We start from the raw sequence: 25,335 nt of genomic DNA, 5'->3' as shown, positions 1-25,335 counted from the left end.
TTCTTCTGTATATCCTCCATGTCTATCTTCACTTCACACTATCTTCCCACTTCTGCGACATAAAACTTTTTAAAAGAAAAACATTTGAATTACAAATTTCTATTATCAGTATAATTTTCGACTCCCAAGTATTTAGATTAGATTAGATTGGATTCGATGGCATTTATGTGGTGAACAAAACTGAGACGCAGCATCATCGTCAATCTCCTTCATTTACACTTGTCATTCGTTTTCCCCCTCAAGTCTTGAATACAAACTGCCCTTTGATTCTTTGATGTGAAGTGGTTCACCTTCCCACCATCCATTGATAATAGATCTTATATTTGAACGACAAAATGAGATTTAGAATTTGTGTCCATCAAAGTAAAATCTGATCAAAGCCCTGCAGTAGCTGAAGTGGGGATTCACTGGTGGGGCACGGGGGCATCTGTTTTATTTTGTTCCTGCTCAGCACTTGTGTAGGAAGGGAATTAATTTAACCCAAGGTAGCCTCTCCATGAGTCATTCGCCTAAAAGATGTCTAAAGTTTTGTAGCTCACTGTAAAAAGAGAGCGAGAGAGAGGAGGGGGTGTTGAGTAACTCTTTGTGCTATGCTAGAGTGGCACATCATTCTCATTTATTTCTCACATTTTTTTTTAACCATGCGCCAACTTTTTTCCAGCGATGAGTCATCCACATCATCCCTCCCTTTCACTTTCACCTCTCATTTGAGCTGATTTCCCACCCACCTTTTTTGATGCTAGACCGTGATCTTCTCACTCTGCCCCTCCTCACTGAGCTCAACACACTCACCCACACATTTACCCTGAAGCTAACGCACTCCTTTCCCAATGCATACATTCACACTTGCTCGAAGGTCTGCAAACACAGTAGCACATATTTTAATCTTGGTTAATTTATACCCTCCCAATTACCTCTGATGAAAGTCCTTTTGTTGTGCATGAATTGAATTAGGTGATTTTACTTTACTGCAATGACTCACAGCTCACAAGTGTCTTTCAGCACAACACTCTCTCCCACACCCTTCCACTGCTCAATGGTTTTCACTTGCTGTGGGTTTGACAGGGAAGTTCCTCTGGTTCACAACATGAGGAGAAGCATATCTATCTATCTATCTATCTATCTATCTATCTATCTATCTATCTATCTATCTATCTATCCATCTATCCATCTATCCATCTATCCATCTATCCATCTATCCATCTATCCATCTATCCATCTATCCATCTGTCCATCTGTCCATCTGTCCATCTGTCCATCTATCTATCTATCTTCATTCATTCATTCATTCATTCATTTACCCGGGCATAAACCACTCACTAAGGCTTTCCAGACAAACTGCGGTGAGCCGTACATGTAATGTAATTCTAATCTATTTTGTCATGATTTTCATTATTGCCATTACAGTTTGTGCTAGAGTAGAAAAATTGCAAAACCTGGTTATGACACTTTGGCCGCAACCACATGCGCCAAAGTAAGAGTCTACCAGCTGTTTCAAATTTGTTGTAAAGCAATTGGAACACTTTTTGCATTTGCAAAGTAACTGTGACAGCGTGTTAAAATAAACTATTAATTGCAGCACAGTTTTGCTGACAACTATCCAGAGGAAATGGATGCAAATGTGGGAGGTGCTTAATCTGGTTAGAGAGCCTGGGACGCCATCTGATGATGATCACGAGTGACTGTTGACCAGCAAATCACTTTAGCTCAACCCACTGTGGGTAACTTGAGTCCTTATATGTTGTAATTCGATCCAAATTTTTCGTAATTGTATTCCATTAACTTCACTGCTCTATCAGTCTGTTATTGACCTGATACTAAATTACTGCTTATTGCAGCAGCTGGGGCAGATGTGGAGTTCAAATAAGAGGAGGCTCATCGCCACAAAGAGCCTTAATGAATACACAGCATGTTAATCGATAAGGCTCAGATGTTTCTGACATGGGGATTTTAGTTTATTCCTTCATTTCTTATCTCCTTTCCGCTCAAGCCTGCGCCCCTCTTCTGATACCCCACTTGACAGCAGTCCTGTGAAACAGGCTGCAATCGTCTCCCAAAGCCTACCGTCTTCCACCGTTTTCCCTCTTTGCATGTTTCGTTCCAGTCTTCTCTGCCAGTTTTTTTTGTCTCATTATGATTCCGTCCTCTCCTCACAATGTCCTTCACCCTTCCTCTGTATCGACACTACTCTATATGCCTTGTTTTTTTAAGCCTATCTCCTCCTTCTGTTGTTGCCCCCTTTAGCATATATCCTTTTTATTCCACATTTCCCCATTTATTTCTTCCTTTGATGCAATTTTCCCATGTTTTTACTTTTGGCTTTTTAAATGATGCAATATTCTATTTTGAACCCGTGGTTGTTGATTTATTTTCTCTCTGTGTTCTTTTAGGAGGAGTTGCGCGAGCTGAGAGAGCAACCCACTGACCCTCTGGAAGAGCAGGAGATCATCGACAGCATCGAGGACGTGTACTTCTCTAACGACTCCTTTGACATGGTCCAGCACGAACTACAGGTCAGAACTATTCCACAAGGGGCCACAGTGGGTGCAGGTTTTTTTCCCAACCAATATAGAGGACACCTTTTCACCAATCTAAGAAGTATAACAGGTTGATTATTAGTCTGATGCTGCTTGTTTCAGCTGACATCGGTTAAACGGTGTGTGATCGATTGGTTGGAACCACAACCTGCACTCCACCCACACTTGCTCCATGCCTTTCGATGCGTCCGGTTAATTGAATGAGCTGGCACTTCTTACCTGGGAACTTGAGGACGAGAAACTTTATCGATCTAACTAAAGTTCAGTAAGCGGCAAAACGGCTGCATTTCTTATGAGAGTACAAACACTTTTTTCCACTGCTTTGAGCTCCATCGTCGTGGATTCTTTTAGAGCTTCCGCCGTGCTGCATGCATACCATTGACTTCCAGATTGATGGATTGCAACTGCTGAACAGAAGAAGGGTGTGAAATCTAATTAGATTTATCAGGGTATTACTACGCCATCTGAAATGAGACTCTCAGTCAAGGGGAAAGTAATTACCTATCATCCTTAGGGGCATGGATTTGTAATATCGTCTTTGCCTCGCGGAGTTTGTTTGCTGTTTACAAAATATTGGCCCATACCTTCATGACTAATCATACTGAGTCCGATAATATTTATGGATTGAGTGAAATTCTTTTCAATTGAAGGCAATACCTTCGATGGCATCAGCAAACGTTGGTTTGAAAAGGCTACTAAGAACTCTTTTGATGTCAGCAAGCGGAAAGTTGAACTTCAAAATGATTGAAATTCTACATACGAAGGATGGTGAATGGTCCTGTGGACCCAAGGGCCGTTCAGATTGACTGATGGTTCACTGATAAAGGCAGGATCAAACAACATTCTTGGGAGATCATTAAACGGGTCATTTATCATTTGAATACATTCAAATTCAAAGTGTGAGGTTCGTGTCCCACATATATAATTTATTAGTAAAGGACAATATGAAGGGAACTCAACTGGAATATTCTTAGAACTCGCTGAACTTTCAGGTTTTCATGATGTGATTTAAAACTTGATGTTTCAGCTTAAAAGACGGGTGGTTCATCCTTAAATTTTAAGTGAATTTGACATTATTTGAATGCCCATTATGTGAATGATTAAATAGGTTCAATTCTACCGGTAGTAACTTTGCTGTAATGACATTCTGTCTTTTGATTGTGGCTGCAAAAAATGGAAGGTAACATAAAATTCTAATTCATTTTGCTTGAGTTCTTATAGTCATAATCAGAGCATTGTCCATCTGAGTGCTCAGCTGAAGATTCGACCCTGACATCTTTGGCGCCTTAACTTGTGTGGGATGCTACTTTGCTAATGGTGTGATAACATGTCTGACTATCTGCTTGTTTGATTCCAGAAACTCCCACCTGAGCTCAGTCTGCTGGAGTTGGAGGAATACAGGGACAAGCTAAAGAGGCAACAGGCAGCAGTAAGACAACACTGCACACTCACGAATACTTCTAGAATATGCATGATGGATGAAGTTAGTTACACTAAATTAGGGTTGTGAAAATATCAAAAAGCAGTACTTCAAGTTCACTACATTATTAAAATGTTTCAAATCGTCAAAATGTCTACAGTATTCACGTGTACTTCACCATTATAAAACAGGAAAATGTTCTTATAAAAGGACTTTAAGAAGAAACAGCATTTACACACAATGTCATTTCATCAATGATCACATTAATCGGATAATAAGAAACACATAAAAGACCAAGTGTTTAGTGACTTTGTGCCTTCATCTTTCCTGTTTCCAACATGGGCTTAACTTGGATTTTAGAACTCTTTATTTTCCTTTCAAAAACGTGATGCTTGGCTGAGTTAGCGTATGACTCAGACTGATCATGAAAAGGAAAAAACAAAAATAATGTACAGTACAAATGACGAGCACAGAGACCATCATACAGTAGAGCAACTCATAATGCCTTGTTACATGATGGTATTGTGGCACGACTTTAAGTGGCTGTCAACGTAATGTGACTGAGCGAGCATGAGATGATGAGCTTCTACAAGTATAGCGTGCTCCTTCGCCCTCCCTCGCAACGTGTGTTCAGGGTTCGTGTAATGTGACACAAGCGACAGTAAACTGAAGCTCACTGACTTCGGATCCGCAGTGACCTACTTCAGTAGTTTAGCCAGGTTTGATGTGTTTCCACCTTTTGCACATCAGTTTTAGTGAGTATAAAACGGCTTCACATCCTCTTCTTTGTTGTGGATTTTTCAGTGTGCTCATGTGTTTACTACCCCGTTGATGAGCAAAGAATCTGTAATAATCTGTATTATATGACCGTTGTTTCAGGTCAGACTTGTGTTGTTTTTCTTACCTTCCTGAAGACATTATGTCTGAATTCTGATTGTGGGTAATGAAAAACATCAAACCGAATTTAGTTTCTGATGTATTTTTGCCAGCATATCTCAACTTAAAACTTGCAAAATGTGGCTAAATCCTGTACTGTCAACATGCTCTATTTATAGAAAGAGGTGTTTTTTTTGCTTTATAAGTCCTTGCAACTCCATTTTTGTGACATGCTACTGCATTTCTGCACACCTAAAAATCGCTTATGCCCCTTTGGTGTGACCCCCCCTCACTCCCCCGTTTCTAGATCGCTTCCTCTGAGCTCTTATCTTGTCGTTTCGTACATGACTCATATTCCCCACGGCTCTCAGTCTAACATGTTTGGTAGCTGCCCAGTGAGCTGTCTGCTGAGCACAAATGAAGCCCCAGACTTTGTGTGGTCTGGGACTGCAGGGCTGCTGCATTTGTAATGACTGAAGGGAGAGGACACACAGAATCCTACTTTGGCTGTCCATCTCCTCAGTGACATCTGCTTTTATAGTCATCACAAGTTTTGATGATCATCCATATCATGGCAGACTATATCTTGATAAGTCAACTGTAGTGCAAGCAACTATCTCTCTAGTACAGCATGGCTTGATACCACGTCTGAGACTAGTACCAAAGCCTTTAGGATGGGGAGAAACTGATCTGATACCTTTTTTTGTCACACAAAAAGTTGTGACACTGTCATTTAAAAACACTATATATATTGGAGTTATGCTGAACCGCTTTGGCTGTGATAGAACATGAAGCTTTTGACTGTATTAGTAAGCACAACAGACCCAGCTGCTCACCTGTTTGTATTTCAGTGCACTGAGTGGATCTGAGATGGAGGGCTGATTTGGTAGTTGGTGCTGTTCCAAATGCTGCAGCAAATCTCCAAAACGTATAATTCCCACTATACAAAGTGGCTCATCATTCGGTTTATGGACGACACAGTTTTCTCCATTATCGTTTTGGCATAGGAACTTTCTGGTTTTGCACACTTCTGTAGTGTGTCCTCCAGTGATTCCCTCTGTACTTTCGACCGTAAAACAAAAACGTGTTTATTCTCATTTTCATGATGCATCTGTACATTTTCATCAAGTTATTTGTGTTAATAATTTCCAGCTCCGTTGCCACCCTTCATGAAGCCTGTTTAGCACATGCAATCCTCTGGCGTTTTATTCCTCTACTCCATCACCATAAAGTACTTCCATACGGTATACACAACTGTCATTCTGCTGGAATACAATGGCACCTGCATGGCGGCAACAGTCTGCCTGCGTTCATGGCATGTCATGAAAAGTGGAAGTGAGGACATGCAAGTTCGTTTTGGGATGTGGATCGATTGGAGCGGTTCCTTTTAAAGAAATCTGAAAACTGATCCAGTCATTTTGGCCTTGACCAAACCTGATACCGATTGGTTACCAGTGGATTCATCATGAGATTCATTATGAGACGTGTTAGAATTTACTCCCTGGAGCTTTGTCTCATCTGACAGCTTACTTCTTGTTATGACGAAAAAACAAATCTTGCGACTTCAACACTTGTACTTATTTGTAAGTTAATTGGTGTGAAAACAACACAAGAAATTATATTTGGTATTTACCGCTTGGTACTAAAGATTTCCCTGCTGACCAGCATTCTGATAAAATGGTACATCAGAGCTGACGCCGTAGTTATACGGCTGCAGCTCTAGATATACAAGTCACTGTTTTGATTTAATTATGCTCAGCATCTGATCTAAATTACATGTGTCGATGCACAGATGTTCTAAATTATTGCTTAACTATTTGAGTGTTTTCTTTTGTCCGTCGTAGCAGTCTTTGCAGCAACTTTGGCCACTCACTGTGCGGACTCATCTGTCTCTATATTCAAGCCTCTTCAGCACTTCAAGCTGTACAAAGCCAGTCCAGGTAGCTTGTGTTCCTGTGAGAACACAAGAAGTATCGAGAGGACACATTATCTTGTGTGCTGAAAACCTGTGCTGTCTTTTTGAGGTACTGACTCAACTTCTTCAGTGAGATGACACAGCAGAGGGATTCCAGAACCTTTACAATTGAATCCCCCATTTTCTTCCAGAGTCATAGGTGTTTCATTTCCATGTCGATTGTCAGCTTTGTTTAACATCACCGTAACTGCATAGTTCCTTTTTGGGGGGAAAGGAATTGATTTAAAGGGTCGTGCTCAGTTAAATAATACGGAGCTGTCGTGGACCACTGTGATGTTTCTTTTAATGAAATACTCTAACAAGGTATATGGCCAGGTAATTTGATTTAGATCCCAACCTTTCTGATTGGTCAAAAGTTGAGTCCGCTTTATTGCTCCTCTAAGATCTGCTGTGTGCTCCACTGTTACTGAATAGAAGTGAGCACGTTTGTTTTGAATTTGCTAATTTCCCTTCAAATGGAAATGGGAAGTCAGTAATGGAATGTAGTGTTACAAAAATAAAATATTCAAATATAACCTTTGCTTGATTGACACTGCAGATAATGTTTGGTGTTTTTTTTCAAGTGGTGATGTTTTCATATTTGAGTGCAAATTGTTTTCCATAATCATGTTTTGGTTGTGACTGGCATTGTATAATGTGGTGCCTCCAGAATTGGACTACCATAAGCCATTTAGTTTTCGTATCAGTACCAGCTATTAAGGCTCAGATAAAGTTGTGCATTTTGCAGTGGCATTCTAGAATGTATATGTTTGAATATATGCACCATCCATAATTTGCATTTTTAGATAATAAGAAAGTCACATGAAGTCTTCAGTATGAAACTGGGTCACTTGGACACACTCGTGTGGAAAGATTAGTTCAGCCTATGGAGGCCTGTGTGGGGGGACCTGGCAAAAGCTGAGAATATGTGTGCATGGATTAAAGTAGGAATTATCACATGTTTATTCATCATTACATTCGCTAAGGTGTCATGTTTTTGTATGCTGTTATTTAGAGATATTTTGGCAATGGTCTTGTAAACTTATCTATACATTTCAAATACTGTCTTTCTGATCACTTAGATGGGAAATCTAACTATTTGGTATAAATATCTGGTCACTATTCTGAACTAATGCATTTGCCAACTGATGTACCAGACCAGAAACACGGTGAATGCTGGATGTCTACCTTGTGTGTGTTTTCCATGTCCTCAAAGTTATGTGAATGGGATGAATCACTGCGCGTGGGTTGCATCAGTCAGATTGTTTGTCTTTAGTGTTACTGCTGAAGACTTTTCTCTCTCTCTCATCCCAGTCTGCTCTGCTCATATCGAGGAGCATTTTGTCAGTGTACTCTGAGGCATTGCGCTTTCAAAGGTTCATGCCTGTCATTGAAACTGATTGAAACTCGAGTTTTTCCCCCATGAGTGCTAGAAGTGAGCGCTTTGTGGAGATTCATTAAGATCTTTATTGCTACATGAAAACCCCACGTTATGCAGAGGGGTTTGTGCTAAAGGTGGTCCAGGAAGGATAATGGGTTTGTTCTTTGTATGTCAGCTCCAATCAGTAGAACCTGTTAGGCACTTCAGATGTACTGTAGTTTTCTAAAAAAGGGAGGTACCCTCCACTTGTAGGTTTGCTCATGAATGCTAAAATGTGTGTAGAAACACCTCCAATGATGACCAGATGAAGCCTGTAATGGTGCCATATGCACAACGTCTTTTAACTGTCCTGTCTTTTTCAGTGAAGTGTTTGCAAACCAACTCTACAGGGGTGCAGCTCTGCAACTGACCTTGTCGTCAGCTAGCTATCGTGGCTGGTGCACTCTTTCTCAGGGACCTTGTGTGTGCACTTGTATTATGCTTCTGCACCACATTTGACTCCGATCGCCCTTTCACTTTCACTTTCAGAACTTTTCCTTGATACTCATCAAGGTGTTCTTAAAATTAATGGCATGTCGCTTCACTCTGAGTCCAACTTTGGCATGATAACCAATACAACCAATATTAAATACGAACAGAAGGATGGAAATTACACAGGCACGAGATAGACAATGATATTATTTAGTGATGATATTATCTAAAGTAAAGTTATAATATGTCACTCTTGTGTTGCTTTTTATTATTTTTCTAATTTTACTCTCTGTCACTGTAGGTTTCCAAAAAAGTCGCAGATCTCATTTTGGAGAAGCAACCTTCTTATGTCAAGGTGAGAGATGGATCATCATTTCTTATATTTGTTTGATTCAACGTGTCATAAAAGGTTCTTAATATTTGAGTGTGGGACATGAGAGATGTGGTATATCAACAGAGACATTTAAATAGATTCTGTATTTAGCAACCACTAAACAAGTGTTTTGCTGTTAATGTGGAAAAATGCACAACACCACGGGCGTTTGTGGAAAAAAAAAAAAATCTCTTGCAAGTGAACATTTTGTTCTCGTATTTGATGTGTTAATAGCAATAGAAATAGGGAGGCGTAATCAGACAGTCTTTGAAGGGGGACAAAGTGTGACTGTTAGGTGGAATGCTTAGAGCATCTGTGAAATTACAGATTTGAAGTGGACTTCATGGTTCAAGTGACCACTGCACATCTATGGTCCAAGGAGCCGCCACCGATGTCTGTGTACTCTCTAAAATTCATTCACCAATTAATTCTAACTGTATGTTTTTTATGTATGATGATCGATTGAGGATTTAACTAGTCTAACTTTTTTTGTCTGGACCCAGGAGTTAGTCACAATTCTGAATTCCCTGATGGCAGCTGACTCCTTGCGTTGGAGGAAAGATGGGAGGAAAACAAACCAAAGCATTCTGGATTAAACTGGCGGCCTATGGGATGAACTGTTCAAACAAGAGCGTCTCACTTGAAATGAGGTCTTAGTGTGACCTTTAATGGTCTTGTGGAATACATGCATATTTACAGGTGATATCTGGAGTTGGTAACATGGGAAGTAGATGTGTATAAAAATGACTCTGCAATTATAATTGAATTATTCAGTTTATATAGCGGTGTTAATGTACTTTCCTTGCCTCCTAAATCAGACATTTCTAATGCCTCAAAGTCAAAATGTATAATTAATCTCAATTTAGAAATATGACATGAATCCCAAGCTTCACTTGAGCGCATCTCTTTGATCCTTTACTGATGCTGCAATGATCTGGGGAGGATGACGAATTTTTCTGGATCGTCAAAGAAGCAATGACTTACGCATTTTTTACTCTGAGCCAGCAGACACTGGCAGGTTATCAGTTTCTTTGATCCAATCTGAGCCCCTATTAACAGCTAATCTCCTGAAATAATCTGAAAACGACAGCGTTTAAAATGAGAAAGCAGATTTCTTGAGGACTTTATAAATGTTCACTAACCGTGTTGTGTTAAATCCTACCTGAAAACTTGAAAGTTTATTGGTCATCACTTGTTCTTGCTCTGTATAATTGTGCTGAGAGAACGATTCAAACAAAATTATGACAACAGAACTTTAGATCTCGGGGAGACATCAGAGAAGTGCAGAGCAATATTTGCATACCTCTCTACTAAGATGCTCCTCAGAAAGTGTCCTCTGAAACACCTTGCGCGAAGGTGAGTAATCGATTTACTCTTAAACGTCGACTGTATGGCTATATTTGCTAACTTCCTTTGACAGTGTCTTTCTGCTAAGCTTTCAATTGATTCTCTTTCAAAATCAGGGTATAAAAGGGTCTTTAACCTTGTCTACCATTGTTGTCCCCCTTTGAATAATAAACTGATCATTATTTCGATGACCTCTGGTGACTCTGCCAAGTCATAATGGCAGCAGCACATAATGGTGAACTCCTCTGGCAGGATTTCAGGGGCACTTGCGATGACCCTTCTCTGCTGCGTTTGTCCACCACTGCCCGATACAGTTCAGAGGTCATCTCATTTCCCATGTTCTCTGCATTAATTCTGGATTGAGTCAAAAAGTTTTGTCCTTCCCTCTGAACATTTCGGGCCACTAAACGGGAAACAGGATTGGTGCAGAATGTTGTCATCCTCATTGTATGTGTATGCGCCTTTGATTTTTCAACAACCTGGATGATAAAATACCATTGTGGAATACCCGAAATGGTACTTGGTTCAGGTGAGCTATGTTTCATGGATTACTCCAACGACTGTACATCATTGCTCAGTCATGTTACCCACTTTTTGGGATTTAACACACTACACTCACCATTAAGGGAAAATGCCCCCTAGCTGTCTTCTTCCAAATAGTTCATACTTACCAAACTAACCAGCCCATGTGATATAGTTGACCATCTGCAGATTCAGTGCATCATGCATTTTTCCAGGGCTGCCTACTCTCACTCACCAAAATGAGGCTTTTCCCATGATACACTTCTATGTCATAAATGCAGTCTGTGAAACTGCAGCAAGACAATAGCCGATTCAGGTCGGTCATGGCAGCACGGTGTTCCCTTCTCTCTACCATCTCATCACTCTCTTTATTCTTAGAAGCAGCTTCATGACTTTATTCCTGACTTTGTTCTGTCAGCTTTAACTACGCAGAACAGGAGCAGAAACAAGTCACCTCTCACACATGGACAACTTCACTCTTCCATCCTGCCTGTGCAGCCCCTTTCTCTCTTGTCACAGGCTCAAACTCTTTGAGGAACAGTAACACACATAGAAAAATTATGGTGCTGCTACTTCTCGTACTTTCAACTATTGTGGCTACTCCCGGAACATATTGCCCGCCTTAAAGGAGGGACTGCTGTACATCTGGATTACCCCCCGTACATTACAGTTACTCAACACAGTTTATCTCAATTCTTACATAGAGCTGCCAGGGACACACCTGTATTCATGTCCCAACCGTGGTTGCCAACTATGTGAAAAATAAACGCGGGACATCTGGTTGGCAACGCTGCCTACTGAACTATCTTTACCACCACCAGTGTGGGGAAATACCCTGATGAAATGCATCTTTTTTCAGCTCAATGTGGGACACATGACTTTGTTTAAGGAGCCAGTTGGCACCAGTTGGCTACTCTACTCGAGTCTAGTCCAGGGGCTCCCCCCAGGTTAAAAGAAACTAAAAGGAAAGTCTGAATGTCTTCACACAACTTTAGGGCTATCTTATTTTCTTTGCTTTAAATTGGATAACGATGATGCTTGGACATGCCAATCTAAGTTATTAGAACTATATAACATTTCTATCACTTTTTTAATGCTCTTTGTAAGTTAGTTAAAATGGGACAGAAAAGACCTTCAATATTGTGGTTGCCACTGTGATCATGAAAGAAATAAACTCCTTAGGTGTGTCTTTGATCACCCTTTTGTTTTTTTGTTCTTATGTAACTCCTCAATGAGTTATGTGGAGCAGACGCGAAGCCATAGCTATGGGCTTTAAATGGCTAGATATAAACCGTAGCGATGGAGTGACTAATCCTGTGAAAAGCCTGTCTGATCGCAGTCACATCCTTCTAGCGACACATGGCTTCCCTTTCCCCTGATCTGCCCATTTTGGATGTTTGGAATTTCTCAACTGATGTTTCACATTATTTACATTTTTTCCCCCTGTTTTGTGCTTAAATTCTGTTCCTGCCATCGCAAAAGGTTTATTGCCTGAGAAACAAAGGCCACACTCGTACAACCTTTGGAGAGGAAATTGTTTTCAGTCTCTAATGGATTTGTACCCGCCGACCATGAGCCATTCAGAGAAGAATATCGGACAGATTCTGACTTAATAGTCCTGCACTAGCAGTTTCTCATTACCCAACTGGCCTGTGCCTTTGGTTGTGCTTCCTTGTTACTTTCCTGAAAGAAAGCTCAGTAATTAGTTCAACCTTGATGGTAGCGCCTGCCAACTATAGCGGGTTCCAAAGGTTGTTTTATTGGGTAGATAATGAGATTGACAAGAAACACTACTGGCAGCCAGGTAATTGGTGTGAGCTGGGATGCCGCACTCATTTGCCTTGAGTTATTCTTGGTTCGTGACCTTTCACATGTCACGAAGATGTATCATGAGCAAGAAAGTTGTTTGTGATTTTTTTTGTGATGTTTTATTTATACAATCATCATTTAAATCTCTGTGACTGATGGAAAAACTGGTACCTATAAATTATACACAAGGCCCATTTAATGTTGAAACGTCCCACTTTTAAAAAGTTGAATTAAATCTGGTCCCTCACAACCTTAACTTTAAAAATATTCCTGCTCTGGACCATTTTTTCATCTCGTCGGACGCACTTGAAACGGCAGCATCATTAGAATGTATAGTTAGTGGGTAAAATGGGGCTAGTGCATATTCAATGTCCGTAAAGGTCAAACTGAAGACCTTTTTATGAATATATGAATAAATACAAAAGTCTCATGCATCCAAACATGTCTGCATCCATTCCTCACTTAACACTTAACAGTGGCTTTGGTTTTTTGGGTTTTATTATTGTCAGAAATAGCAGACTGAAATATGCATTTCAGTTTGTATGGTGGTCTTTTGTTTCTCATTGCAACATTTCCCACTCTCTCCTCTATATACAGATTTGCCACCACTGTACACAGTTTGCTTTGTCTACTGTATCAGACAGGTTCAATTGATCGAAGTTAAACAGTCCAGAACATGTAGGCAGCACAAATATTGAAGGTATCCTGAGGTGCCATGAGCCTGTGCATCAGAATTGAATAAAAAGGTAGTGAGTTCTGAGACTTTTGCTGCCCATTTTTTTTACCTTCCTGGATCCTGGTTGTTACCTATGTTTTATCCTGACTGTGATTATATTTCTAGACTCCATTTAAATTCGATTAGTTATTATGACCTCTGTCAAGGACACTTTGTTTTTGTCTGTGTTGACTGACAAAACTGTTCGTTCAAAATCATTTGAAAACGCCTGCTATTCACATCTTCTGCAATGTTCAGAACATAAATATATATAAAAAATATCACTGAAATACAGATATTTTTATGTGTAATTACAATATGTATTGTTGGTCATGTGACGTTGATAATAATGGAAACATGCCCACTGTAGGACATGCTAAACGTTCTAGGGTCACATTGAACAATTTTTTCGTTGTGATATATTCCTGTTTCTCCAGTTGAAAATTTTCTTTGAAATGGAACCTATGCTGTCACATGCTTGGAAAAACAAATTAATATGTTCGTATTGACTCTCTCCTCACTGGCATCAACAACAGATTTCTATCAAACTTCCAGCTGGTCCAGAACTCAGCAGCAGGCTGCTAACTGGCTTTAACAGACAGAGGCACATCACCCCAGTGTTGGCTTCTCTGCATTTGCTCCCTGTCCACTTTAGAATTGACTTTATTGATAATTTTAAAGCCCGTCTTGCATGGGCCTCAGACTACATTGTAGTACTGCTGACACCCTACGAGCAGGCCAGGAAACCTCAGATCCTTAAATGGGTCCTTGCTTGTTGTCCCAAAAAAAGTATACTTAAATCTAGAAATGACAGTCCCTCCACAACTCCAGAACAGATGGGCAGAAGAGAATCAAAACATGCAACGCCACCTTTAAATCCCTTTTTTAGGCTCCCATTTATGTAATATCCCCCTAACAGTTCCTTAGTTCTCTTTCACTGATGGTCTAGCTGTCTGTCTTTGTGGTATTTTATATGATTATTGTTATTATTATTATTGAAAATTAGAATAAAACAATGGGAACTTTAACCTATGCACTAGTGACTTCTGCATGTACAGTATTCCTGTCACGCTTACATTGTCCAAGATGTGTGAAAATGCTCCCTAACAGTATGTTGCTGGTCACTGACACTGATGTGTGCATCAGAGCGTGACATAAACACGACTCTTGCCCGAAGATTGCATGCATTATGTTTGGATGTGCACTTCTGTCTGTGTTTTTATGGAAAAAAAAATCTCAGCTAAACTCGCACTCACTTCACTGCCGCCATAAACAGCGTCTTTATCGACCAGCTGAGCGCTGCTGGTCTTAATCTGACATGATGTAAGTTGATCACCCTGCCTGCTCATTGTACCAGTCAGACCACTCATAAGGAAATGCCCAACTGTCTCTTGTCTTGTTTTCTAGACATTTTTTCATGAATGCTGTCATCTCCCATTTTGCTGATAATAATTACAGTGGGCAGATTGCTTTTCTCTGTCAGCATGAATAAAAATTACAGTACACATTTGCCATAGCTGAATGTAAATAATGAGAGACTAAAACGCAACATTGCTCTTCTTTATTGCGGTGGAACTCCATTTGGCTGAGCTTTTTTCCAGTGCGATGAATGGAAAGGACTTAAAACTTGATCCCTTTCTTTTTTTGCCCTTTGTTCTTTTATTGTATAAAGCACTGCAAGGGACTTAAAATGCTACATTTATATGGAGCGGAGACAAAGTATGGGGATTTAAAGTGCAATACAAATTTGCTCAGATATCAGTACACGAGGTGATAAGTTTGACAGAGAAGAATTTGATCCTTTTTTTTTTTTTTTTTTTTTTTTTTTTTTTTTCTCATTTAATCTATGCATTGAGTTTGTTTTTGCCTTTTAATTTGCTCTTCTTTTGTCAAAGCTCTTCCTTCATGCCCGTGTCAAAATATTGTGAAATGTTTTATTGTATTGTAGACCAGGTGTATGTTTATTTTAAATGTTAAAGAAAGGGCAAAAGTGAAATTGTTTTGACAGGACATTGGTGTCATGACAACATTGTTGCCTATGGTGGTGTGTAAAGTTCAAGACAGGCTTTTCTCCGATGCTGCCTTGTGAAAAATATGAAGTATTGTATCTATATTTGAAGGAATTATAAAACATCTTTGATGCACTTCAATCAATCATCTTGCATGTAATCGTTGGATTTTATTAGAAGAGCAAAAGTCAAATTTCACCATGTGTTTTTTCCATACCAGGGTGTTGGAATAGTTGGGTATGACTTATACGTTGACAATACATTTTAATTATCCTTCAGGAGTGTGACCTCAGAATGGAATAGTCTTGCATTCCTCTCATTTCTGACATTGGCCAGAGGGCATCTTTGTCAATGAGACATCTTTTGGTTGACAAGTGTTTGGATCAAGGGACAGACTTACCTCCTTTTAGCAGACAGAAATAGAAAATAAAATAGTAAATCAAGTTCTTTCATTGTGTTGTTTGCCCAGGCTAAGGTCAGTGAATTGTTGTATTGCCTGAACTCACTCAGCGAGGCAGGTATTGATCCGTCTCCAAATGTCACAGCTCCAACAGGGAAGACATCTTTCACTAGAGTTTGGTGTGCGTTTACCCTTCAGTTAATCACTGTTTGCTCTTCTAATGTGGAGCCATCTGTTAGACTTCATGAAATGCACTCAGCTGGTTATAACTCATCGCGAAGCTCCAAACAGTTCATGTGGCCGTCTCTAGTCAAGTGTGTGAGTGAATAATGAAGGGAGCGATTTGCTTGATAAATGGCACTGTTGGAGTCAGCTGCTGCCCAAATATGACACTATCTCCTTTTCCCTCCTATGGATTGCTCTCCACTCATCATTTATCATATTTGCCCATGAAAGAAATGCTGGAATTTTAAGAATTTTAAGTTGAAACTCACTTGTGTAGACATAAATCCTACATCATTATTGACCCTTTCTGTCCTGTCCTGGAATGAATCTCCCCCAAGGGACCAAAATATAACTAGAGTGTATTTTGTTCAGCTCAATTGAATGCTTGTTTGCAACATTTTCTTTCTTAATGTGTCTTTTTCTCCCTAGGAATTAGAGCGAGTGACTGCTCTACAGACCAACCTGCAACTGGCTTCTGTCATTTGCACGAATGCAAGAAGGTAATATTGCACCGACACATCACTGAAATTCACTATGAATCCGTTATATTCACAAAAATGTGACTTACATCTTGATTGGCGTAAATGTTGAACCACCTGCACTCATTCTGCCAGAATTACATGAAACCTACCATCATGGTCGGCTTGTTTGTCATATAAAATAATTGAAATTGTTTAAAGTTCTACTTTCAATTATTGGCATTTTATGTTTCATTTATTTGCATCCATATATTTTTGTTTTGTTGTTTTTAAGGCAACTGAGAGTATCCAAAGAAGGCTTCACAGAGGCCAGTCTGGGTTTGTTGGCCAACCAGAGAAGACGGCACCTTCTGACCGGCCTGCTTAAGTCCTTGAGAACCATCAAGACCCTGGTAAAATTCACTCAGAAACAACTGAGCTGCACACATTTAGACACCATTTAAAGTTGCTGACCAAGGTAGATGGTCCTAGGGCTTTTGTGTAATTATATAACTGAAAGAAAGAAGCATTGATTGTGTTTAAAAGAATGCGCCTATTTTATGTTTTTATAGTCAGTCGTATTTTTCTCACTTCTCTTCTGAGCTCATTTCTTTCTTCCATCTGTGTCTGGTCTGGTCTGATAATTCTGTAACAGGGAATTCTCTAGAAATTAAGTTGTATGAACACACATCAGTCACCCAGCATAGATACGCGAATGTTCTTTTAACTGTTTATGTTCAATAATTTTTCGAAGCTACTGTGGGCATCATTGAGAGTCTCCCCATTTTCTATTTCAGCAAAGAACAGATGTACGGCTCAGTGAGATGCTTGAGGTAGGTGCAGTCACTGTACACCAACACAACAAAGTCGCATGCACACAACATTAATATATAAAGGTCAAATGTCGGGAAGATTTCTGAAACTAGAGACGGCAAATGTATATCTGCTGTGAAGGTCAAGTGAAGCCCATTTTCCAAACAGTACATTTGAAATGTTGAGACAGATGGTAACCACATGGTGCTTTATTTGATGGATGTGTAGGAAAACATTTTTAAATGTCATTTCTACAATGCTCAGCTTAAAGTGAAGATGTCAAGAATATATTTTTACAATCAGTACGGTCGTGCTTCTCTGTTGCCTCAGGAGGAAGATTATCCTGGAGCAATCCAACTCTGTCTGGAATGTCAGAAGGCTGCCAGCACCTTCAAACACTACAGCTGCATCAGGTACTGCATCTCTGGAAGATCTGTGGAATCTAGTGCTACACATATGTATGATATGTATCAATGCTTGCCATGTTTAAGCACGCTTTATTTTCTTCTTAAACTGCTGATCGGTAATAAAGAGCAGTAATAGAGTGGGAGAAAGAGAAACAGTGACTATGACTAAAAGATCTGACTCAGGTGCGAGATATCATTTAGGCAAGTGTAAGAATTGTGCTCACCATGCTAGAAAATTCTAGAATACAAATACAGAACAGCACAAAAAGATCAGTGTATCTTTCTGATGACACATTTGGGTTTCAATGGCTCAAAACACAATGAATCAAGACAACTGAGTGAGCGAAAAATAGCCCCTTACGTAGCGTCTCGCACATCAATAAGTCCAGTCATCTCGAAAAAAAAAAAAAAAAAAGTCGACTGTTTGATGTAGTTGCTTAAATTGTCAAAAGTTTGATGTTAACTATTGGGAAAAAGATGTGTAACTTCAGTTGCAAAAAGAATTTCATGCATGGAAACAAGCTATAAACCATTTCAGGTCTGGTCTCATAAGATAAGCGTCTCATCACAGCCACCCAGCCTGCCTGCCCAAAACAAAGACAATGCTTATGTATTGTGTAGGTTTGGGTTAAGGCACGTATGTGTCTCAATGTGCCTAATAAATAGTTCCTCACATCATTGCATTTTTCATGAGGGAATCCAACCATGGAACTGGAACGCCCACAATGTAGCGAGCTCTGTGATAATGCTGCTTAAATGACAGCGTGATTGATGGAAAATAGTTACTGGATTTTCAATATTATGCACCAGGTTGTGATGTGGAAAATGCCCTTCCTTGTCTCCTTGCAGATACATTTTTTTACTGGTCGGAAAACATTATGAAGCATAGAGTTTTTGGTGGCATCGTATATTCATGTTCGTCGAGATTTATATAATGGTTCTTCAGTCATTTGTGCAGTTTGAGAGCATCTCTACAAAAATCTCTTCTCAGAGTTCACTTATATTTCTCATTTTAGCAGCCTGGGCTGCAGTTCCTCCTGGTTCTCAGCACCACGCTCTCATTGCACCACACCCCTCTCCCACCTCCGAAGAAGTAATCTTGTTCATGCTCAATAGACATAAGCTGGTTTGTGTCAAACAGCCAGCCAAGCAAAGTCCATTGGCCTATTTCACTGTCTGACAGGTTTCGTGTGAGAGCTATTTTCCCTCTGCCAGTCCACATTTAATGGTCAGAAGTTCTCACAGAAGCTGAGAGTTTTAGTCATTGCAATGCAGAAGGCATGCATCGCCAAACATGCTAGTGGCAGCTGGGTGGAAATTTGATTGCCCTTCTTGTATTTGCTGTCCTTTGCAATATGCTAATCCCACTTAAATAATTTGTTCCCAGACTCTACAGTACCACATTGATTACAAATCTGTCATGCTTTTCATCAGCATTCATGTCCTATGCAGTGACTCGAACAGCTGACAGCAGATTTGCTCAGTTTGTTGCTGCTCCGGTAAGCTCCAGTGTAACCTTGCGTCTAGGTTTTTCCTTGCTCCGCTCACTGCCCTACACGGAGGATTTTGCCTCGCCCGCTATTGTCCAGTGCCTCTTAAATGTCAGTATTGTTTTATAAGGAACTAAGTTTCACAAACTTCTCTCTTGATTTCGAGCCACAGATTTAAAGGTATTATCTCAGCCCTTTACTTGATAGAAACTCAACTTGAGTGAAACCACTTCATCTAATACTTTCAGAGTCAAACCGAGTCAAATACCTAAATATTTATTCAGGCATTGATATTGGAGCTTTTAAGTTAGGATGTCTGTTAGGCAATATTTTGTCTCAATCCAGGGTTTCTGCTCTGTGTAACCGATGGTGGCACATCAAAAAGCGATGAGATGTATGTAGTCAAGGGCAGGAATGTCAAACTCAATCTCACCAGGGGGAATTGAAACAACAGATCAAACAATCAATCAATATGTAATGTACTGTCTGTTGCTGCCAATGGTTAAACAAGAAATATGAAACTGGATAGAAGTCATCACTATGACTAATGAGGCGAGATGAATTTCATCTGGTCATTTTTAAGTGTCTCATTGGCGTATGGTTTGACGACTGTGACTGCCTCACAAAAGACACACATGTCGTGCTCCCTAAAGCCCAAATCTACATTTGATCTCCCATCTTCTCCAAAACTGCCTGTGTTTATGTACATTCACAATCTGCCAATGAAACATTCAGGTGGAAACGCAGAGACCTGGGCCAACAATTTTCCATGTGGCTCAATGAGAGATAGGTCTTGTTCAGCCTCTTCGTTGTTCTTGTAGTCACATAGACCCTCTTGCCTGCAAGGATAGGAAGTTAATATTTATATAAACATTGTTGTGTTACCGCAGGGTAATGCTTTGACTGTAGTGGATGAGTGGTGGAGAAAAACAACTTGGTTTCCTTTAATATTGGTAGCTTATGGTAGCCAGGAGGAGGGAATTTAGTGGCTGCCAAAACTCAATGTTTGTGAAGTGAAACATTGTTGTGGATTGGATATTTCTCTTGTTTTTTTAATCGTTTCCTTTTTAAAAGCAGCAGCATGTTGACCTACTTAAACTCTGCATCTTCTTTGTCTTTTGGCATTTCCCCTCAGGGGTTGCCACATTAAGTCAGCCTCCTGCGCTTTAACCTGTCTGGTGCATCCTCCCTGATCACGCTTATCCCCTTCATGTCCTCACTGCAGCCATGTATCTCATTGGTTGTCCTCCTATTCTTCTTTTGCCTGGCACTTTTTTCTTTTGCCTAGTATTTCTAATATTCTTTGGCCAATAAGTTCCCAAACCATCTCCGTAACTTAGTCTCCAGACACCAGTCTCTGTTCCTGGGCAGTAGGAAGACCAGACAGGCCTTGACACTTGTAGTCATATAACCCTTTATAAGCTTTACTGCTTCCTCCTCTGCTTCACTGTTATTGACTCACTTCTATAGGCCATTTCTAATTACAGTTCACTTATCTAAGGACCATCTTGTGTAACCACGAGTCGCTTTGACTGGATTTCATTCCCCAAATCCTGCTCTCCTCCGACTGTCCTCAACTAGCTCTGATGACTACGGTAAAACGGCACACTCTGAGCTCGCGGCGGCACCTCTGAAACCATATATTGCTTGTTTATCAAGTCAGCACGCAACTGTGGAGGGACCAGCTCAGAGGCACCATGGACAGCCCGTGCCAGTTCTAATTGAAAAGATGTTGAGGAAAAAAAAGAAAAACCCAGTGATTCCCACATAATTCTGTATCAGTCCTCACAGTCCCTGCAGGGAACAGATTGTTAATTAGCTTTTTTCTCCCCCCTCATCTGATATTTATGCATTCTGTCTGATGGTGGAAGGCTGCCAGTGTGTGGGGAGGAGATGCATCTGCACACACATGCACCGGACAATGTGATAGTAGTCCTAGAATGAGACTTAAAGGTAGGCTCCTCTTTAGCCACACACAGCTTCTCAGCATATGTAAAACACTGGCCTTCCCTACTTTCAATTACATTAGAAGAGACTCAAACTTAGCTTTCACCACCTTTCACATTTGTTTTAATTGATGACTGCATTATACTTTTTTTTTTTCTTGATTGAACTTCAATATCTATCTATGAAAATCATATTTTGTTTTTCCTCATCAATTTGCTTTTAATATTGGTGACCCAATAAATAGACCCAATGTTTAAATACCTACTTAACTTTAAATAGTTTCTGCCACTGTAATCATTCATTAAATCTTAATCTAAATCTCTGGGCTTTTTGGCCATTTCTGCACATTATTGTTGTATTTTTATTCATTTATTAATTGATGGTTCACTGATTGGTTGATTTTTAAAAATATATTTTATTATTTTTAAACCCTATTTTAGATTTTTTTTATTTATTTATTTTTTATTTATTTTCTGTGTCCAATTACATTTCTACAGTGTTGACTGTGTTGTTTCTGTGCTTTGTTGTTGCTTTCTGTATGTCTTTAGTGTTTGAAGAATTTCCAGATCAATCAATCAATCCCTGAAATTTTCAGCTTTCTTACTATAATGCAGAAAGAGAAAAATAATTTTCCTTCAGTTACTCTCGTAGCACTTTGACCAGTTTCTCATACTGAGTTTCATCAGCAGCCTTCTTCAAATGGCTTTTTCGGAAACCATCTGTTCCACCTCTGACTGGGGCCACTGACACGATGGCGCTTTAGACATCACATCACAAATCGCTCTACTTGCTTCCTGACCATGTAAAAGTCGATTTCAAACATTTAGATCAGTTTAAGGAGTTGTACTGACCTGCCTCTAAGCTATGTCTTTGAAGCTCGGATCCAACATGATTCTGCTGGACTTTTGGATCTTATGGTAGCAGCAGTTTCATGGGCCTAATTCCCAGGGTTACCAAAAGGGTGCCTTGACTTTGGAATGTGTTGCCTCCGGAAATGAGACTTGAAAATTCTGTTCCATGCTTCCCGTTTCCATCTTAGCTATAATTGTCTGCTCATTTTATCATTTTATGGATATAATTTACTTGCTCCACCAATCAATGAGTGAACTGACCACCTTCACTTAAAAAATATTGATCAGAAAGTCTGACAGAAGTGGTGATGGGGCAGAGCAACTGCATTGCACCGGTCTCTACGTAGGTAGCCAAACAAATCAGATTCCTTAACAAATCCATCCTGAGACACCATGATATTATTTGTCCTTCAAAATAATAAATCAGACTGCTACGGGTGGAAAACTTAAAGACATGGAATGCTCTCAATAAAAGCATGTATATAGCTATCGAGTCACTCTATATTTTTCAATCTACTTATGTAGATATGTTTCATGGGGACCTTTACATTTGAGTTGTAGTTGAGTTGAGTTGAATTTACTCTGAAAAGGATGAAGATGCAGATTTTATTTTGGTGCATGAACAGAAATTATGTATCCGTTAAGTAGTGCCCGTGTTGGAGTTTATGTTCTAAATGAAAACAGATCATGTGAAGCCGGTGGAGACCTGATGCTACAGATGTGGTGGTCAGTGGGTTATGGTTAGGTAGCACCTAGAGAGCCTGCAAGTCTCTCCGCAAAGCGAAAGGATGCTGAATATTGTCAACAAGTGCTCGAGTTATTCCAGGCCCATGTGTTTCGTTTAGTGTCACATAGTATCCTGCTTTTCTTTAACCAGGCATCTCAAAGCAGGTTGCTCATTTCTACATTCATAAGAAGTTGCTTAATTAACAGTCTTTTTTTAAAGAGCACTCTTTCCCCTTGGCTATCGGAGTCTCACAAGACATGATAAAAAGCGTGCTGACCTGTGAAGGAACCCAAAGTAAGCTGTGACAAATGCTCAGAAACAGAGCAACAGAGAGCTATTATAAAAGGTTGCAACACGGCAGAAACAGAGTTGAAAGCGGCCCAGCATGAGACAGTTTGCTCCGAGCATGTGTTGGTCACAGGGTAGTCATCAGGTGGCTGCAGGTATATGAGGGAAATTACGGTGCTATGGTCTATTGGTGATGGGTTTTAAAAATGTATTATTGCCCAACTCCCTCCCTTAAATGTCATGTAATTTTTAATATAGGAGTTTAATTCTGACGTCACATGTAGTTATTCTAAAATGTTATGAACAAATAGGGGAGAATTCACTCACAGCTCTGAGAACCTAAAGAATTAAAATGCAGTACTCTCATTATATATATATATATATATATATATATATATATATATTTACTCTCATATACAGGGCCGCTCTAGCAATATGATTGGATGTCCAATATTGTACATGTCCTCTTTTTGCTGGCAACCCTTTGTTCAGGGCCACCAGTTTACTGGTGCTACTACAAAAGGTCATCAATAAAAGTTTTGAATGGAACATTGCAGTTTACTGCTTACTTTGGCTGTAATGGAGAGATGTCTGAACACGCACTGGACTGCTGGCCACAGCAGAAGGTGCCCTTTCTGACTCCAGTCCTCTCCTGAAAGCTCCAACAATGGGTGTGACAATAAATTTATATTTTATATTATTAGTTTTTATTCAGACTTTCTTGTTTATTTTATGAATCATTTCTATTGGTTTGTTCTTTACAGTTTGAATCCATACTCATAAGTGTTTGATTTGATGTAATGCTGAAATGTTCTGTATTTTCTTTCTACTTTGCAGTGAATTAAATTCCAAACTACAAGACACACTGGAGCAAATAGAGGTATGAGCCACTCCTGACAATAATAACAGAATATAACAAGGTTTTTCACTTACTGTAAGCTAACAATTTCTTCCATCTCTGTTGTACCTCAGCAGACTTATCTGAAAGATGCAATTCAAACCCAGTTTAAACCTTATCACACTTTGGCTTTATAATTCTGAGCTAATATCGATAGGTTCAGCGAGTCATTATTGTCAGTGCGGCGGTTTGTAAATGATCTCACTGTCAGCTCATGGTGTTTTGTGGCTATGATAGATGGTATGCAAAGCAATTTTCTCTGCTCCGCTGTTGCTGTTCTGCAGTTGATCAATTACTTTCAGCCGTTGTCTGTGGACAAGGAAGCGCATGCGTGCATGCTACTGCTCACACTGATGTGCGTTTGTGTACCTGCCATCTTAGATTTGTGACCATGGGGAGATCTGATTTATTTAACAACTGTACAGATTCAGTACAGATAATTGAAGGTAGAGTAATGGTATAGGAATTTACATTTCAATAGGAGGTCAATGGATTCATTCATGTACAGACGTATTTATATTAAGAGGAATGATTTTAATGCATAGGTAGTTTAAATTAGATTCATCTTAAAACTTAAATTGATGCTCAGATTATTCTGTTTCACCACTGTCATGAATGCATCAAACACAGAACTCGGTCTCAACAAGATGAACCCAAATGGATCATAGACACTGCTGTAAATTGGCTTCTAGTCTTCTTGGGAACCTTTAACCCAGCGGCATCACAGGAAGTGCTGGAGAGCAACGTATTTGATCGTTTGGCCTTTGTCAGCTCCTTTGTCTTCGAGGGAGGATTAATGTGTCGGGGTCATTAGTTATCTTAAACAGCTGACTGCTACCTTTATTATACTTTCCCACCTCTCACTCCCTCTTTAGAACACAACTTTCTCCTGTATATCTTACAGCTTGTACATGTACAGCTTCACATCTGGCCTTTAGATTGATGTTGCTTGTCTTAATTCTTACCTCTTTTTATTTTCTTCAGGAGCAGCTTGATGTTGCCCTGTCAAAGACTTGTAAGCACTTTGATGTTGCCCATTACACAAAGGTCCAGCTGGCTTACACGCTCCTGGGAAAGACACAGGTTAGTCGTTTGACTCACATCAAGTCCATTGATAACCGAAGATGGTGTGGATGAATTTCAGCGTCACATGTGATGTTTTTGAACATGTGGTCCTGAATTTCTTTACGGGAATAGATTTGGCTGAGTGCTGCAATTGCTATCGAGGTTTGTTTTGTATCTGTCTTTGTTTAAGTATGTTTCATCTGAATGTTTTTGTAAATCATGGGGAGCCTAAGTCATCTACTTCCGCCTCAAGAGACGTGAGTTAAGAAAACATATGAACGGGCGTCAAAGGTCTTAGTACCTTTAGCATCTGCCTCAGCGCTGGAGCAGTTGGATTCTGCTGTGACGTCAT

General features: G+C 39.8%; 1 protein-coding gene across 2 annotated transcripts in view; it reads left to right on the top strand.

The window, feature by feature from the left end:
* Positions 1 to 25,335, top strand: part of vps50 (VPS50 EARP/GARPII complex subunit) — a 73,731-nt gene that overhangs the window by 4,946 nt on the left and 43,450 nt on the right. For both annotated transcript variants that reach the window (XM_053861907.1, XM_053861909.1), the window contains exons 3-11: positions 2,391 to 2,513; positions 3,895 to 3,966; positions 8,941 to 8,994; positions 16,469 to 16,539; positions 16,793 to 16,910; positions 17,295 to 17,330; positions 17,641 to 17,723; positions 23,858 to 23,900; positions 24,903 to 25,001. In XM_053861907.1, the coding sequence (XP_053717882.1) occupies positions 2,391 to 2,513; positions 3,895 to 3,966; positions 8,941 to 8,994; positions 16,469 to 16,539; positions 16,793 to 16,910; positions 17,295 to 17,330; positions 17,641 to 17,723; positions 23,858 to 23,900; positions 24,903 to 25,001 (699 nt within the window). The remainder of the gene's footprint in view (positions 1 to 2,390; positions 2,514 to 3,894; positions 3,967 to 8,940; positions 8,995 to 16,468; positions 16,540 to 16,792; positions 16,911 to 17,294; positions 17,331 to 17,640; positions 17,724 to 23,857; positions 23,901 to 24,902; positions 25,002 to 25,335) is intronic.

This window comes from Synchiropus splendidus, chromosome 4, assembly GCF_027744825.2.
Source record: "Synchiropus splendidus isolate RoL2022-P1 chromosome 4, RoL_Sspl_1.0, whole genome shotgun sequence".
Taxonomy (NCBI): Eukaryota; Metazoa; Chordata; class Actinopteri; order Syngnathiformes; family Callionymidae; genus Synchiropus; species Synchiropus splendidus.
The sequence above is the reverse complement of the archived record's forward strand: the minus strand, read 5'-3'. Positions and strand labels throughout refer to the sequence as shown.